The following is an 18,744-nucleotide window of genomic DNA, read 5'->3' as shown; positions in this document are numbered from 1 at the left end:
GCTGGTTTAAAAAAAGGGAAAATTTTATTACAGTGCTTAACCTGTTCTTGAGCACTTCATTAAAAAATGTTGAGGATACTGTGTCCGAGTTTAGTTATTTACATCCATTTAAATTGTAAAGCAATAAATTAGCAAGTTTTTGGAAAGCTTGCCACATTAAACATGAAGTTTAAGTGGATGTTAAAATGATGGGGTAGTACCACTTCATTTGAAAATTAATCCACATGTTGAGAGATTCTTGGATAATACAGACTGAATATTCAGTTCTTTTCACAGAATTCTGAGCAAGTCAATGCAATGTTTACAATCCTAGTCTCAACCAAAACTATGTCAGATGAATCTGTTCTCCACCTTTCTGAAAGAACTGAACTTCTTGATGCTATCAGCAAAAGCATGAGGAGAAATTAACCTATTCGAGCATTTCTGAAATTAATTTGAAATGAAATTCTGGTTTTTGGATTTCCTGTCTTGTGGAGAAGGGCCGGGGGGAGCTAAAGAAGAAGTAGGAATTTCTGGATTGTTCAGGCAAGTTGATTGTTGTCTTGAGTGTCTTCAACTTCACCGGCTTAAGTCTGTAACTCGAAGAGGCCTTCCTAAACATTGGCTGTTCCTGTTGGGGTAAGGCCACAGTGATGGTTCCCCAGCACCATGGGTTGGGCTTGTCCAGCTTGCTTTGCAGTCTGTCCCATGGCTCAGCAAAGTGTTACCTGTCCATGTCACATCAGTTCTGGTTTTCAGCCACAGATCCTCAATCCACCTGATACATCAGTGCTGAGCAGGAGTGTATGTGGAATAACTGGGGTTTATTTTAAGCTTTCAGTGGAAGCAAAATGAGCTGCACTCTTTGGATGATGTAAGAAAGTCAATTAAGCTTTTACATTATTAACTATCATAAACTTCCATCTTTCATGTTTTGTAAGAAGTGCTGATCCAGGACAGGAAGCAATAGCATTTTTTAGCAGGCTCTTGCATGTCTTTAGAAAAAAACAAGTTATTTAACACACAGGAATGTCACTGTAAACCAGAGGGCAGTTTCCGATACACTGAACGTGCTAATGCCAAACTGGATGCAAAACAGCCATGCTGCCATCACAGGGGATAAAAGTGGGAGAGGAATCACTTGGGATGCATTTTGGACAATGTGCCCTGTACACAAGGGCTGGGGCCAGAGAGGGAAGGCCTTGGTGGGTGTCCATAAGAAATGCCTTGCATTGAACACAGAGACATGTGCCACCCTCCTCAACCCGATGGGGGTTTGCTATTCTGGACAGGCAGACAGGGAATGAAATCCCACAAAAGTGGCCACCAGCCACAGCTGGAGGGAAGGCACTCTGCTGCAAGGGGGCAAGTCCAGTTCCCTGATGCCTTAATTCTGCTGGGCAGCAGCAGTGCCTGTGCCTACAGGGGTGTGCTGCCACTGTCCCTTTGTGCTGCTGAACAAGGCAGCACTGCTGCCTGCCTGGCTGCTCCGCCTCTGAAGGGCAGGAGCAGCACCTGCTCCCCATCCTGACTGCAGCAGCTCGTCTGGCAGGCCCTGGCACTGCCACCCTGAACCTCTGTGTAAAAGCCAGAATTACTCCAAAGCACCTCCGTGATCCCTGCTGAATTCACAACTGAAAAATGTATTTTGAAAGATGCTGCTTTTAAGTAGTCATTAAAGACAAAACAAAACTTGGCCCGTATTAAGTCACTTTATAAAGTCCTTTTCTGTGGAATATGCAGAAAAACACCAATGGGAATAGGCTGTTCTTTACAAATTTAAATCCCTTCTGTATTCTTCTGGGCCTTTCTCCCTTTGGGAAAGAAAATAATTAAGCTTGACATTAAAAAAAACTTCTAGTCTGTTTGTCTCTCCAGAATAAAATAGCTCACTCAGACAATAATAAGGAAACACAAAACCATGCATATAACACTACTTAAGGTTATGAAGCAGAGAAACAATACTGAAAATACGAACTCCAAAGTTAGAAAACTGGTGGAATCCCATGTTTCATGCTAACAAATGCAAGCTAAATGTCAGATCTACAGCACTCAGACTCTGTGTAATAAACAGATGGTGTGTGAAAGTGAAGGGCAATCAGTTACCAGTCCTACACTGCACATGTACAGCCAGCACATCTGGGTCCAGACCTCCAGAAAAACAAGCTGAAGCTTCAGCTGTTGTAGTAGCAGAAATAAAGTATATTTAAATTTTTACATGCATTTCTGTGCATTTTTTTTTTTTTTTTAAATATAACCACTCAGCTTCCCAAATCCTTTTACAAAACTGTGGGGACAAGGAGACTAATCACCCATGGAATTTTCACGTGGTTGTTAGTGGGCATTTAGTTTCTAATCCCATGGTGGCCTGATTTGCTCATTTCACCTGACTGGTCACAGGTTCCCACCACCCACTCCACCACTTTTACTTGAGCTGGACAGCTGATTGTGCTGGGATAATGCTCTGTGACATCTGGCCGTGTGACACAGAGGGCAGAGTGTCTGCACAGGGACAAGCCAGCTCTCCCACCAGAGCTGTGGGAAGCAGGGCAGCCAGGGAATGGAGGATGGAACTGGCCTGCTGGTGGCCAGCTTAATCAGAGCTTGTCACATGTGGTGCAAGCGACCCAGAGAGACAATTGAGCAGCTATAAAAAAGTAGAAACCTCAGGGAAAATTTGTCTCTAAGGTGTGGTGAGAAAAAGGTACATTATAAGAAACTGGCAGTAATAAATTTCTCAAATGGAATTAAAAACTTAGTGCTGTCTATCCTTTGAAATATGCCTTTAAAAAATTTACTATTTCAAAAGTTATGCTAATTAATTACAATTCCTACATCTGTTATTAACTAAAACATTTAATCAAATTAACTAAGCTACAGCTCTGCCTACAGTTATTGACAATATATAGTTAAAGTCGGGTTTGAACTGAACACCACTTTTGTTGTATAACTCCATATGGGACAAGTTACGCATGAAGAAAGAAGGAAAAATGTATAATCAGCATGCTAGGTGCACTATGCATTTAGAAAAGCAAAAATATATATATATATATATCATTTCCAGAAGCAATGTTCACTCAATCTTAACTAACCTGGACAAAAATGTTCGTGCTGTGAGGAATACTGTTGGTAAAGTTCAGATACCCAGATTTTCCAAGGGAGTTTTATGCTACATTGCTGGGAGTCGTAATGAATCCCTATTTTGGAACATTTTATGCCTGCTTTAAGCTTCCAACTTGTGGGGTCTGACGGGCTCTCTGAAGGCAGGAGCCCAGTTTTTTGGAGAGGCTAAGGCCAGGGAGGTATCTCTACAGACCATTAGGGCACCTTGAATCTTTGGTGCCACAAGCTCTCTCCAAGTGTCTGAGGACACTGAGGTGCCCAAGTTAAAATCTGAAGATAAGCCATGTGAAATACAGTACATCTAACAGCATAAATATTTTAAATAAAAGTGAAAAAATATTGGTAAGGGTTTCTCTAACTGCAAGTACTTTGCTAATGTAGCTGTCATTTCAAGAAGGTTTTGTCCCAATAATTTAATTTTTATGTACCCTACTCTTCACCTTGGCTGTAGGAAAGCAAGGCAGTAGGGTGCCTTAAACTATTTGTAAAATAAACCTAAAAAGGCTCCAAGTCAAGTCCTCCTCTCCCAAAGCCATAAAGTATTCTTTCATGTATAACCCTTCAGTTTCTTCAGCCACTCTGCAGCCATCTTGACTGAGCCTTCCCAATTGTCTTTGGTTCCCAAACGGACACTTTCCACCCCTCCAGCACAAGTTAGGCAGGTTGTTTTCACCTACAAAAGGGTGTGCAACCAAGAGGTATGCAAAGTATTTCTAGCCTCACTCGAGGATTACAGTTGCATGGTCTCCACTCTTACTTGGGGACTAAGGTACTGAATAAACGGATTGTTTCTCTGTGTATTTGCTACTTGGTTTTTAGTCTACTGCAATCCCTACAAGCAATCAGCTCAACAGCTCAATCAGGGCAGAGAAAAATCCAACACTCATGACCAAAAAGCTCCTACTGGGCAAGTATTGTACAATCAAACAATGATCCCTTTTCTCCAACTCATAAAATGATTATATTTTCTTTGTCTAGAAAGCAATTTCCAATAAACAGATGAAAAATACAAATGGCAGTCATGTACACAGACCTGGATCTGCAGTGTGCTGGGCTGTGAATCTACTGCACACCGGCTGTTCTGCACTAACTCCTTACAGGAACAGTAAACACTTAACATTCACATAACAGAAATAAGCATATACCAAAGAGGCTTCACTTCTCTATTTGTACTCAGTGTGCATCCAAGTGTTGCAGCAGTTCAGAGGGACAAAGTAGCTAGAGTACTTGACATTCACACCTTCTATAGGACTTAAAACTTTTAATTTTCTCAAGCTTCGCACACAGTAAACTACATTCCTTTATTAGGAAGAAACATTTTAATGTGCAAGAACACTTTATTTGAAATTCAAATATATCTGGTGCCCTATTGGGAAGATTTCTTTGTCAGCTCTATTTTTATCAATTAGTGATTTCTGAAAGTAATTCTCACTTTGTTTTGGGAGTTTCACTATTTTTCCCTCTGCTGCTTGATCTCTTTTTACCCCTGCTCCTGGATCGAGAGGAACTCCTGCTCCTGCTGCGGCTGCGTGTCCGACTGTGGCTGCGGCTGCGGCCTCTCCTCTTCCTGCCCCTGCTGTGGGATCTCCTCCTCTCCCGGCTCCGGGACCGCCCCGAGCGGCGCCGCCTCTTGTTTTTGCGGCGGCTCTTTTTCCTCTCGGACTCCCCGTTCCTGCGGTAGGAGTGCTCGGGGCTCGGGCTGCCCCTCCTCCGGGACCGGCTGTAATAGTCGTCACGGTGGCTCGATCTGTTTCTCCTCTCAGAGTTTTTAGACAACTGATGAGTCCGTTCAGGAGAAATACGTATGTCTCTATTGGCCTCCCAAAACTCGTTGTTTGGATTTTTGAATACGTGAAGAAAGTTGCAGTGTTTCCCTCTTGGACACTTCTGCCTTTCAAATAAGCCTGCAACAGATTAGGGTTTGCTTTTTTATGAAGCAGACCTGTTAAACCTCTCTCCTCATTATGTACCAACTGGAAGAAATGTAATAAACTGAATTTTGCTTCTCCAAACAGAAGAACATGCATCTGACCATCTATCAATTTAACTCGCACAAGATTTATTTTCACTGTGTACTTTTCTGGGAATTATCTTTTCAACAGCTACAAAGATTTGGTTTTAGCTTAGAACAAACTTAACTTTTCATTTACTTTCACTGAATTTTATTTACCCTAATGTAAGAAGTTATCTAGATAAGTCACATGTTATATTTACTGCTCAGAACTGTTGACAGTCAGAAACTTCTGTTGCTTCTCAAGAGATAAATTAGTACTTCCTGGAGTTTCACTTTAAGATTATTATTTCCAACACTAGAATCCAAACCTTTTTTTCTAGACCACGGTAAATCCATGGAACAATTCAGACACTTCCATGACATGGTGAAATACTCCCTTTCTTTTCTGGATCTACACAAGAAAGTTAGAACATTTATCTTCCAAACAGAAATGAGTACAACATTGGGAAGATCTGAAAGCTACACCCTAAATCCTCTTTTTCATTTCTGTGAGTGAGTACTCTTCAGTAACATATATTCTCTTTTCCAAGACTCACCACATATGGCAGTTTTCCACCTTGTCACAGGACAGAATTCACAATGAAGCTGTCTGCCTGCATACCATCGTCCACTGAACAGAGCCAGAGCTGCCTGACAGTCCTTCTCCCTTTAAAAAGTAAAAATAACAGATGGCATTACCATCACACAATCATTTCAGACACCCCTTACCAATTTTGGGCTCCCACTACAGTATGAGAATGAACTGCATGGATGGTACAAACATTTCTTATTCATGACTCAGCTCTGGAATTTAGTTCTAACACTTGTTAAGGCTGTGAGTACTTACGACTGGTACTGGACATACACATTTCCTCGCAGGTGAGGCTCATAGTTGCAACTGACCTGAGGGGATGGAAACATGAAGTTAGGGCAGTGGAAGGTTTATGCTGTACAGCAGCTCACACAATCTGAAATGGGCAAGTCTTATTTCTGACAGTTCATCCATATCAAATTAGAGATTATGTTTTTCTGAACACTTAGGGTTAACAAAAAAAAAAACAAAAACAAAAAAAACCAACCAAACCAAATAAAAACAAAAAACAAAACAAAACAACCCCCCCCCCAAAAAAAAAACCCTCCAAAAAACCCTTTCTGGCTAATGTTTAACTGTTTCCAGCATTATGCTTTGATTAACTCTGGGATCTAAGCTTCACTTAGTCCACAAGAAAGCTTATACTCCATTGTCTTGCACTTGTCTGGGCCAACCCTACTGTGCAACAGCCAAATCCTGCTCTGACAATCATTAGTATTATCCTCAAGTGGAAATGAGGGATTCATTACAGTAAGAGGCTCTAGAGCAATGTATCTTCACAGCATCCCTGTGAAATGGGTTCAAAAATCTGAAGACACCATCTTTCACTGTACAATTCTGAAAAATCTTTTTTTGTAATGATTTAGCATTCAAAAAATATGTAAAGCTCTCAAAAATATACAAATTACCTTCAAAAAAGCTTGCTGCTAGTTACAAAATATTCTGAGACAGGCAGGTCCAAGCAGGTGGAACCCAGTTCTCCAAGGCAAACTGTGATTCCAGCCTCTGTTGCCCACAGACCTCTTCAATATCTGCAGCAGACAGGGTTAGTGGCTGCTTTCATCCCTGAATCATGACTGACCCTCAGGAAATAACTCTTTGTATGCTGGGTCAGCAAAGGGCTTCAGCCACAATAACAAGCACTATAATTATTACAGGAACAGGAGTCAAACTATTTGAGATAAACAGTGTCAATACAAGAAAAAGTGAGAATGATTTTGCCATAGACATTTTTGGGGAGGAAAGAACCCTAGTGTTCTAGGGTAGTGTTTTATCAGGACCTTCCAGATTCTGGAGCAGCTTCCCAGAAAAACAGCCAGAATAAAACCTTGGGCTACACTGGAAAAGGAACTCAGATGAACGAGGGGTGTGTATAATCTGATTGGAAATGGTCACAGAGTCTCAGCTCACTCCCAGTTAAGATCCCTGCAGCCAACATGTCATCCCAAAGCATCTCTAATGTAGCAAAAACATGCATGAGAATCATCTTACTGTTGCACAACTGCCTCAGAAGCCAAGGAATGCCACAGTAACAGGGACCCAAGCAGGTGCAGCTTAGCACACCTGCACAAAACAATGGTACAAAGCCAAGGACCTGACTTTGCTGGTAAGGCTTTTCAGGCCATGCTTCATAGAGATTCTGCATCCTGTCTTCTAGTAGAGGACAGCCAGCTATTATTCTATGAGTCAAAATATGGAGGGGATGCTCCAACTCCTTCAAACAAGTGAAGGTTTCTTATCTATAAAGTTCATTATACAACTATAGAAAACTCACTCTTTCTACTCTCCTCTTGCTTGAAATGCTAATGCCATCTCAGTCCTGAGGCAGCTGTCAGTAGATGAACACAAAAGAAAAGGCACTATGTGCTTCCTGGTGACTGCAGGAAAACACTTAGGAATGGCAAGCAGAAAGGGATGCTGCAATAGATTCTGATGCAAGGAGATTGCACCATCCAAGCTGCATGTTTTGGGGCAACACGGGACTGCTAACACACATCATTGATCTCAGGTCTCCATTTACAGATCCCTCTTTATCCCCGTAAGGAATAACAATATAAATGGGAAAAAGTCAGTACAAAACACTGAGCAAACCAAATGCACAAACTAGGGATGGATGACGAATCTCAAGACCATTTATATAACTTACCTTTCTATAATTCTTTCTACTGAAATACCTGCTATATTTTCAGTTCATTGTAATCTGATTTTATTATTCAGGCAGTCCTAAAATGACATTGTTTGGGTGTACACTCCAAATACATTTCATACCCCCACTATTTCACTCCTTAGGCCCAAATACAGTAGCTCAGATGTATTTATATTGTCTAACAGTCTTAATGGACCCTCTGGGGGTTAGCACAGGATAAGAAAAGAAAGGACTATGAGATAAGTGGACTGTTGAGCAGTGTGAGTAACTTGCAATATAGAAGCACAACCTTTTGTAACACTTCAGGGGAATGGGAGAGAAGATTCACCCAGAGTAAGATGGTGCTCTGTAAGAGCTGTGACAAGTTTACAGGTGACATGAGAGACGCACAGTTTGCTGAAAGGACACTGCATCATTCCCTAGTGCACATAGAATTTCTCCTAAGGCTCATAAACCGCACTTAGATGCATACCTTGAATTGAACCACCTTCCCCACATTCTGAAATTCAGGGAGCACATCCTCATAGAACTCCAGGAACTGCTGGTAGGTCTCCTCATCACTGTACTCCAGACTGGCATCTGTGTCGTAGTCGTCCCTCCGGCACTGCTCCATGCCGAAAGTGATGAACATCCCTCGCACGAGCAGCGTCTTGCTGGATGTGGGGTAGTTGTGCTTGCGAGAACACCTGGGCAGTGCAGTGAAGAAAGGAAAGTGGAAAGATTGGCACTTTCAGCAGAAAATACACTTGTTGAAACTTCAAACATTTGTCATTTTCAGTTACAGTTATTATAAAAGAAAATCCATTAGTGGAAGATCAAGATATTTCAATTACTAAACCAAATCGTTCTGAGTGAGTTTGTACATAACCTTAATGCTTCCTTAATGCCATTAACAAACACATTCTTGCTGAAGAAAGCAGAACTACAAAAGGTATAGATACAAGTGTCACAATGAGAGCAAGTCATTTCTTTTAGGCTACTGGGGTTAATGCATTCCCATTTTCTGAAGGGCTTAATAGATTGTCAGGAGTCTTTCTATAAAGACATTTTAAAGTATGTACCCACTCTTTTAACAAACTGAACAACTTTTACTGAAGTTGGTCTCATCATATGGGGGTGGAAAGCAGGAATGAGGAAAGAACAGCACATTTAGACCTGCACCTGGATGAGTATGAGACTGATATTTTTCCATTTCTAACAAAAAAATCCCAAACCAAGACAAACAAAAAAAAACCCCAAAAAACTAAAAAAAAAACCCAAAAAAGATTCTTCTAAATCAGTTGAACTGTAATCTGCATCTTCTTGGCAGCCATAAAAGTGTTTAGATGTCTCTCACCATCCATCATATTCAGGCTACCTTACTAACATGCTGAAATACAGTTCTCCCCTAGACATCTTCAGATTTAGTAAGAACACAGATGTTCCCCATCTTTATTTCATGTGCTTTATGATTCCCATTCAATACATCCCCAAGCAACTGGGTCATGCACTCTTCAACACATTTCTCCTTTTCAAATGAAATGATGAAAAAAACATCCAGACTAGTCTAGTCTCTATGTCACTGGACAGCACAGACAAACTGCAGGGAGGTCAGGTCTCAAAATGGACAATTATAACCCAGACTTCAGCTAGGAAGTTTTTCTGTACCCAGTCAGTCAGAAATGGACTCTCACCTTCTGGCTGACCCCTTAGACTTCAAAAAGCAAACAACAACAAAAAAAATCCAATTTCCAAACCCAAAATTAAACCATGAAACAATTAATTTGATGATTATATTTTTTTACATTTTAGAAACTTCCTCCTTTTGCTGTTCAATTTCAGTAATATTCACCTAATATCATCTGTACACAAAATTATATAGTCACAGACAGAAAAAAAGGAACCCCAAGGAAAATGCATGACCCAGGAATCCCAGATTACTGCAAAATGTTAGGGTTTGAATTACCAGGGAAATTGGTAGTAGCAAACTCCGTCAGTTTTAGCCTCTTCAAGACATAGTGATCTTTGACAAGATTCAACAGTTATTTGTTTATAACACTGGCTCTTAGTTTTGCACAGCTCCTTCCAACCCATCCTTCCAGTCCTACCCTAGCTGTACCAGTCCTACTTACAGACAGGACCAGACATAGAAATGACCAGATTATGAAGGAAGCAGGTATGTGAGGAAAAAGAAGGAAGATGAAAGAGAGGTAGCTGAGATCAACAAGGGTGAAAAAGAGGAAGGGCAGAATATGATGTTTCTCAGTATTTATTTTCCAAGGGTTATTAATAGTTCAAATGCAAAGTTCAAAGCAAAAGTGGATTTTATGCAATCCATAGAGGTTATCTCCATTAAAGACCACTGAGACAAAAATACTGCAAAGATTACAAAGACACAGGCATTTGAAAAAAATGCTGTGTGAAGTGGCATAACTGGTGAAATTTTTACTATGGAATTCAACACGTATTTCAGAATAGAAAAAAAAAAAGATGTGAACTTGAAGCTTTCATATAGTTGAGTTATCTTATAATTATCCACGGTATACATCACACTGGAACAAATTACTCCCAGGACAAAGAAAACTACAATAGTTAGACCACATGTTTCAGTGACAAGTTAGTAAAATAATATCATAAGTTTTTGCTGAAGATTCATATAATAAATATCAGAGTCCTTCCCTGCTAAACTGTTGTTTCTCCTTAGCACAAAAAAAAAAAAAAAAAAAAAAAATCCAGAATTTTCAAGCCAGAAGCTGCATTTGGGTCATCATTGTTCATGGTCACCAGTGAACATAAACTCATTTATACTTCTGGCTTCCTCTACATCCTCTGGGAACAAGTTTGCCATTTGTTTCATATGATAAAATATTTTCTTTTTCAAAGCTGGTAAACATTCTGAGACACCTGATTAAACTACAAATAATCATTCCAACCCTACTCCTAAGATGCTGCTCATCTACCACGGCATCTTCCATGCTCCTCTTTGAAAGCAGAGTCTGGACTTGCCAGCCACTTCTACAGAGGTGTTGAGCTTTTCTGTTTTTGCCTTTTAAAACACTTCCCTCCTGAGACAGGGGCACCCTGTCAGCATACCAGAATCACAACTGAATGTATCACACATTTAAATAGTGAGAACTCTGGAAGCTATCTGACAATTTTCCCAAATGTGCAGATTTACCTTAATTTACTTTAGTCCATTTGGAATTTGAACATATGCAAATTAGAAAATATAAAAAACTAGCATCTGACATACCAGACCTGTATTAACAGCAGATCATACACATTCTGTCAGAATATATCTATGCATGAGTCTAAGCTAAGGAAACCTCAAGTCTGATCAATGTAAACAGAATGCACCATCAATAAATAGCTCAATTCCAGCAAGGCAATGCTCTGCTCTCAATCCACATCCAAATACACAGAAGTATTTTATGCAGCAATTCTTACTCAGTTAGCTTATGACCTAATTAAGTTGCCTCCATTTTACCTCCCCAGCACATTTCTATCCTGGTAAATACTCAATGGATTACCTGTCTCCAAATCGGCAGGAACCTGTTTTAATATAAAATGGGCAATTCGCTCTATCCTTCTCTGTTCCCAGGTTCTCTGGGGGCTCTGGGTTATGCCAACTCACACCATTCTCCAGCTGTAAAAGAAACAGTAAAATAGACAAAAGTTAGAAAACAGTAAAAAAACGAAGTGTTAAAACTTAACAACTGAATAACATGCAAAAAAATAACAACTGAATTCACATGCAGTTATGAGCACTGTGTTTCTACAAGGCAAGCTGAACCTATTGAAAGCACTGTTTTTCAAAGTTGCCCTGTGCCTTGGGTCTCACTTTATAGACCTGTGCCATGGTTTAACCCCAGCCAGCAGCCAAGCCCCACAGAGCCACTTGCTCACAGTCCCACCAAGCAAGATCAGGGAGAGAAAGAAAGGGTAAAAGATACAAAATTAATGTGTTGATATAAAGACAGTTTAAGAAGGAAAGCAAAAGCCAGGCACACAAGCAAAGCAAAACCAGGAATTGATTCACTGTTTCCCAGGGGCGGGCAGGTGTTCAGCCATCTCCAGCAAGGCCCCACCACGTATCATGGTGACTAGGGAAGACAAACTCCATCACTCCAAATATCTCCCCTTTCCTTCTTCCCCTGCACTTTATATACTGAGCATGATGTCAGATGGTCTGGCATATTCCTTTGGTCAGCTGGGGTCACCTGTCCCCGCTGTGTCTCCTCCTGACAAACCATGCACCCTCTGCCTCTTCAGCAGGGTGGCAGTATGAGAAGCAGAAAAGGCCTTGGGTCTGTGTAGGCCCTGCTCAGCAATAACAAAAGCGTCTCCACATTTTCAACCCTACTTTAAGTGTAAATGCAAAATGAAGCCCCATACCAGCCACCATGAAAAAAATAACTATCCCAGTCAAAACCACTACAACCTGGCAGAGAAAGCTAGGACTATTTATTTATTTTTCTCTGCAACAGCCTAAAGCTCAGCAAGCTCATTATTATCACTGTTATGTGCATCTAGAAAAGGCTAAAATAAAAAGTAACCTGCCAAAGGCCAGAATTTAAAAAAATTATAGTTAGCAATGGAAGTAAAAGTGCCCATACTGATCATCTTGGGTCATTAAGATTTTTATACTTCAAAATGGCCTGACCAAGTTGTAAGTCTTGAATGACTACAACCAAGACACATATTTAAAAAGCAGTTTTCATTCTAACCAAACAATCTGTAAAGCTGAATGCCTAAGTTCTCATTTTAAATCAACTGAAAATTCTTTTTATTCACCAGCAACATTTGACCCAGCTACTAATTCTGTTCATGACTTGCAGCCATAATTTTCTATCACCAGAACAGCCCTGTTATGTCAGCAGTAACTGAACCCTGAACTGATGCTCTAATTCAGCCTCTAACATACCACATTTCTGACTATTCCTTTGCAAACATGAGTGCTAATGCATCTTGAGCTCTGAGCAGGCAGCAGTTCAAAGCAGTTTCCTACCCATTTTATGAAACAGATTTCCTACCTAAAAACTGTTTAAACATGATTTGGAATCAAATATAACTCCAGTATAGCTATGGCAATCAATAAACAGTGGATAACTAGGTTAAAACTTATTTTTCAAATTCATGCAATGGTGTAAACAAAGCAAGAATCTTCAAAGCAAGAATCTTAAAAGTTTAACCGTGTGACAGAGATAAAAAGCCAAATTATTCTTTAAGGCAATCTCTAAGATTCAAATGAAAACTGCAGTTTTCTACACACTACCAGCTCAAGATCCATGCTCTTCGAGGCATCCAAGCAGTCAAGCTTCTCCCTCTCCCACCTTTTTTTCTTTTCCTTAAGGATCTGTGCCCTCCTCCACCACTGAATCCTCTTATTTAGAGCCTGACATCTGCTTAAAAAGACAGGTTTGTCTTGCCACCCAGGACTGACAGATTTATTTAGAATTACAATTCACAAACAAACCATCATGCACAGCGTTTTTTAACAGCACACAGCAGTATTTCCAGGTTCATTTTGACTCAGACCTCCTGAACAGTCATCAGCATGCACAACTGCACTGCCACCAACCAGCCAGAAATATGCTTAATTATGTTCCACCCAGTAAATAATTGTTTACAGCTCATGCAAGCCACTATATATTAAATTTATTCAGGCCATTAGGTTCTCAAGAGCAGATGGACAGCATGCTAGAAGGCAAACACCGGATGGAAATTAAATTACTTTCCAGTTCTTTTTTCAGAAAGTCTCTGAGCATACCTGGCTTTCAGCTTGATCCAGCATCCTCTGCACAGCTGCCTATAAATGGTGTAAACACAGGACTAGTGAAAACCCTGAGGACACACAAAACATCTGGTTTCTTTAGTTAAGAATCTAATTTACAATGCTTAGTGATTATGCATAATGAAAGTGCGATGAGGTTTGCTTTAAAAACAGGAGATTTACTTTGGCTCTGTTGCAATTCATGTACTACAAAGCTGTTAAAGGATACATCAGACAAGACCAAACTATAGATGATTTTCTAAACTAAATAACAGACAACATAAAAGTTTAATTTTCTTTTTTAAAACTATCATTTAACTATTGATGCTTAAATTCTATCTCCTGCTCTAGTACACAGCCTGGTTACAGGTAAGTCCATAAAATTGTTTAGTTGCATGAAATACTTTAACTTACACATTTTATGGAACACACAGAAAAATGGAATGCTTAGTGAGCCTCTGTTACAGCAAGAGATGTAATTGGTAAGAAACTTAAATGTCGTAAGTTAACCACATCTAGCCTTCCAAATACAGGAAAGCTATGAGGATATTCTTTCTCTTCCTTTTTCTAAGTGGGCTGAGGAAAACAATACCATTCTCCAAAACTGGCTGGACACTACTTCTAATAAATTGTTCTATAAAGTTCCCAGAAAAAAGACATTTAAACATAATCAATACAAGAAAATATGCTAGGATTGGTTTAATTTGGAAAATAATTAATTAAATTAAAAAAGAACAAACAAAAATTTAAAAATGCAATTCAAGATGAAGATCTAGACAGCATCTGGTACTGATCTGCAAGGATATCATATAAAAAGAAAATATACAAAAACAAAACAGAAAAAAACAAACAAAACTCCCTGAACCACACAAAGAGAAACAACAAAAAACCCGAAGTCAAAACTACACCTTCCAAAAAAGCCTCAAACCACCATCACCCATCAAACTAGAAAAATCTATTTCTTCATTTTAGAAAGGGAAATTAGGGGGTTTTTGTATCACTGTTTGAATAAACTGCTCTTTCAAGTCACAGCCAGAACCAATTAAACAACTTTCTGCTGCTGAAATGGGTGGCTCTGCTCCTAGCTGGTAATCAGTTTCCCTCTGGGTGCCAGTCATTGCCCTCTATGAGCCAATTTAACTCACTATCCCCATAAATAATAACCCAGAAAAACACAAAGCAAGGAATCCAATAACCAAACAAAAAAGAAAGCTGCTTCCAGGGACACCAGTTCAGGGACACCAGTTATCTCACTGAGGGCTTAGGCAAACCCAGACTCAAGGACAGAGGGGAGGAATAAAATCCTGCTGTTATCATGGTTCAACTCTCTCCAAACTGTATCTCAACCCTAAATAAACGGGATGAGCATTGTTTTCTCTCCCTATTCTACAAGAAACAAATGGACACTTGAACACCAGAGGAAGTAAGACAGGAAATACAATAACTGCTGTTCTTTGGCATCCCTCATTTAAGTGTTACATAACCAGTGGCACAACCAACTGTTAACTGCAGAGCCAGAACTGTGTGCTCATGACTCTTCTCTGCTGTGGTTATCAGACACAGCTGCAAGACACCTCCCAGTGAAATGACTGGCAACTTTGTGGTTGTGGAGAATCTAAAATGATCAGACCCTAGAAAGCTGCAGTCACTCTTCAGTGGCAGTAAGAGGCCAGTCCTCACACTGGATTACTGTATAGGACATTTTACATTCAGGTCACTGAACTTCTAAAACTTAAGAAGAATGTATAATTAACAGAAATGTTATCAATGACTTGTATCTTCAATATCATTTTTTATTCCACCCAAGGAGCTCTGAAAAAAGATACGTCCTGTTGGATGAGTCAAGTAAAGAAAAGCAGTGACACATCTTTTGCTTAAGAACTGTGTTAAGGAACAGCAGCAATGCACTTCCATATTCCATATCCTCTTTGGGCATTTTCTTCAGCACTGACTGTGTTCAACTAGGACATTAACACATGATGCAAAAAGTGCACTTATCAGAACCTATATTAGCACAGTACCTTCTTATTTACCAGATGTAAACAATTACATACTGTGAACAACCAGATGCATTAACAAGAATTACACTTCAGTACATAAATCCCCTGGATGCTCTTTAACACTGAATAATGGTTTAGGAACTTAGAATGGGTTAACTAATGCATTTGCTAACTATAACAAAATCCCTCTTCAACGTGCATAACTGTTGCATCTGATCATGTCACAGGATATAGAACATGCATATACTCCCACCACCAAGAATCACCTCTCTCTCTCTCTTCTCTTGTTGCTTCTGCTGTGCCACTTCTCTCTCTTTTCTTTGCTGCTCTTCCCATTCTTCTTTGATCTTCCTCTTTATAATAAAAAAAAACAAAAACAACAACAATGCTTTACAATCAAAGTCAACACTACCATGTTGCATTACAACTCCTTGACCATTAAATTTTCATCCAGTCAGAAGCAACTAAATCTCTGATAAAAACCCTTTTAAGAGTTGTTTTCTTCTCTTTTCAATTTGCTTTCCTATACAAGAGTGGAGAATCTATCCTTTCAAACACACCAGTATCAAGAACAATGGGTCCACCACAAAACAATAACAGTTATTACACTAAGTCTACCTTGTTGCCAAACACAACTGTAAGGTTTTACATCTTTATACCTCTTCTTCTTCCTGACGCTTTCTTGCAGCCTCTTCTTTTTCTTTCTTTAGCTTGAACTCTTCTTGGGCCTTTTCTTCTCTCAGCAACCACTGCTCATGTAGTTTTTGTCTACCAAAGAAACCAGACACCACTTAGGCCACCAGCTTAAGGACTACCCATGACTGATACAACTGTCATAAATACAATTAAAATTTATTACTACAGTAATAACTGCAACTTATCTAACCTTATTTAAAAGAGAAAATTCCACAGGAATCACTTAAGCTTTAAAGGAAAGGACTGTGTAGCCTGACATCTTCAACAAGAATTGTATTTCACAGAATATATTCAAACTTTTCAAAGTATTAACATTAAATTGATTACAAAAGTGTTTATTGCATATATGCCATTTTCTAGATTTCTCACCTTTCTGCCTCAAGTTTTTTTTCTTCCTCTTCTTCCTCCTCTTCTTCCACTTCCTCCTCTTCCTCCTCAGACACAGATTCATCTTTTTCTGCAGCTTCTGGGAAAAAAACACAATAACTGCATGCTACAGCCAACACAGATACACAAAATGCTATCTTTAAAAATAAATAAAAACCCAAACCAAATCACTTCTAGTTCCACTGACAGAATCAAATACTTCAGTTACCTGAATCCCTTAGCTTGGCAAGTGCCTGTCGCTTTTTTTTCCTCTTCTCCTTTTTCAGAATAGCTCTGTACTTTTGATGGCTGAAGATTAGAGAACATTACTTATGTTAAAACCACCAAACAAATAATTTTTATTATCAAACAAATAATAATTTACTGTAATGTAAATTATACATGCACTAAATTTCCTTCAGCAGTGCAAAATTCCACGAACTGCAAAATTAACAGGCAATTATATGAAACAGTAACTCCACAGCAGCATCTGACGTGACAATGAAATCTGTAAATCTGTGGCTGTGCTATTCAGACTTGCTGGGCAGCAGCAAGAAGACACCACACACGGGGGTCTTGTCTTTTCTGAGCTCTGCAGTATTCAACATCATCACCATGAAATCAGCTCCTGAAACTTGGTCACGAAATAAGATATGAGAGAACAAATTTGGGATCTCCTACCCTACAATTTTGGTACACCTTTCAGCACATTCCAGTCTTTCTTTTACAGGACATGAAATTTCAGGTCCTTTCTTTTGTCCTTTGATATTCTCCACAGGCAGCAGTCTCAATGTACAGCTAACAAAACACACTCACAGCCCCCACAGACAATGCTCAGCACTGCTCTTCTGCTACACAAGCTCGGCCAGACTCTTCCTTGCTTGTCTGACAGCTTTGAACAGCTGCCTACAAGCAGCATCATATTTTCTCTATGGTTAAAATGCCTCTAATGTCTAAAAGCCTTTTCACATCAAGCTCTTTTCTGTCAAGTTTCATTCTATCTTTCTTCTTCCTAGCCAGGTCATAATGGAGAAGTAGGAAGGAGGGACAATCTTCAGCTCTTGTCATTGTGCCAGACCAAATGCTGATGGGACATTAAAACCTTCCCCTTTTGGAGTGTGTAATTTTAAAAGATTCCACAAGTGTAACTCAGCCAGCCAGAACTTCACCCACATTTCCAGTCCTGTCCAGCACTGCTCACATCCTCAGCACCTGCCCACCCGCGTGTGCCGAGGTGACCCCACGGTGCGTGCCCGCACAGACCCGTGTCCCACCCGGGCCCTGTGCCTCTGAGCCGCCAGCCTGGCCGCTCCCCACCTCCAGCCCTGCCCGAAACGGGCCGCATCCCTCAGCGGGTGCCTGCGGCTGACAGGCGAGCAGCTCCTTCCCAGTTCCCTGGGAACTTCTGTTTCTTGGAACCCAAGGAAGGAACGGAGGCGCTCCGCTTACTCTCAGGACGGTAGTACACGAGGAGGTGGGCGCACAGCGAGGAGCAGCGGGCTCGCCTCTCCCTCCAGCCGCCGGCACCGGAGCAATGCCTCGGCAGTACCTGGAGACCCCGACCGGGAATCCCGCTGCGAGCACGGCTGCCCGGCCGCAGCCTCCGCGGGGGCTGGACGGGCTCAGCCCGGGCACGCACACCCCCACACCGCCGCCTGCCCGCGCCGCGGCCTCCGCCGCTCCTCACAGCACCCGAGCGGCCGCTGTCCCGCCCCGCCACAGCTCGGGCGGGCGGGCACGGCGGCCTCGCTGCCCCCGGGCCCGCTCGCCGCCCCCAGCGCGGCCGCGCTCCCGCCCCGCGACCCGCCGAGCCCACTCCCCCCGTCCCGCCGGGGCACGGCCGCGCGGAGCTGCGCCACTGCCGGGCCCGGCCACGGGGCGGCCTCAGCCACGGCCGCCGTGCGCTCGGGCGGTCCCGGCCGGGACGGGGCCGCGACTCTCCGCAGGGACCCGCGGGCCCTTCCCCTTGCCCCGGGGGGTCCCCGCCCCGGCCCGGCCGCAGCCTCACCTCGGCTTCCCCAGGGGGGGCTCGGGCACCAATATGGGCGCCGCCATCTTGCGGTACCGACGGGACGTCACGTGACCCCGCGGCGGAAG

At 41.4% G+C, this 18,744-nt stretch overlaps 1 protein-coding gene across 2 annotated transcripts; it reads right to left on the bottom strand.

The window, feature by feature from the left end:
- Window positions 1-46: 46 nt before the first annotated feature.
- Window positions 47-18,738, bottom strand: ZRSR2 (zinc finger CCCH-type, RNA binding motif and serine/arginine rich 2). 2 transcript variants are annotated; one of them, XM_056506357.1, is made up of 11 exons: window positions 18,656-18,738; window positions 16,877-16,956; window positions 16,651-16,747; window positions 16,245-16,353; window positions 15,852-15,938; window positions 13,583-13,621; window positions 11,343-11,458; window positions 8,306-8,519; window positions 5,943-5,998; window positions 5,653-5,762; window positions 47-5,006 (listed from the first exon to the last, which is right to left on the bottom strand). In XM_056506357.1, the coding sequence occupies exons 1-11, from the start codon at window positions 18,700-18,702 to the stop codon at window positions 4,531-4,533; spliced, it is 1,431 nt and encodes a 476-aa protein (XP_056362332.1). In that variant the 5' UTR covers window positions 18,703-18,738; the 3' UTR covers window positions 47-4,530. The 2 variants fall into 2 exon arrangements, with proteins under 2 accessions (XP_056362332.1, XP_056362420.1); XM_056506445.1 differs by having other exon boundaries at window positions 16,651-16,744.
- Between the last annotated feature and the right edge of the window lie 6 nt (window positions 18,739-18,744).

This window comes from Oenanthe melanoleuca, chromosome 1, assembly GCF_029582105.1.
Source record: "Oenanthe melanoleuca isolate GR-GAL-2019-014 chromosome 1, OMel1.0, whole genome shotgun sequence".
NCBI lineage: Eukaryota > Metazoa > Chordata > Aves > Passeriformes > Muscicapidae > Oenanthe > Oenanthe melanoleuca.
This window is presented reverse-complemented; position numbering and strand designations above follow the sequence as displayed.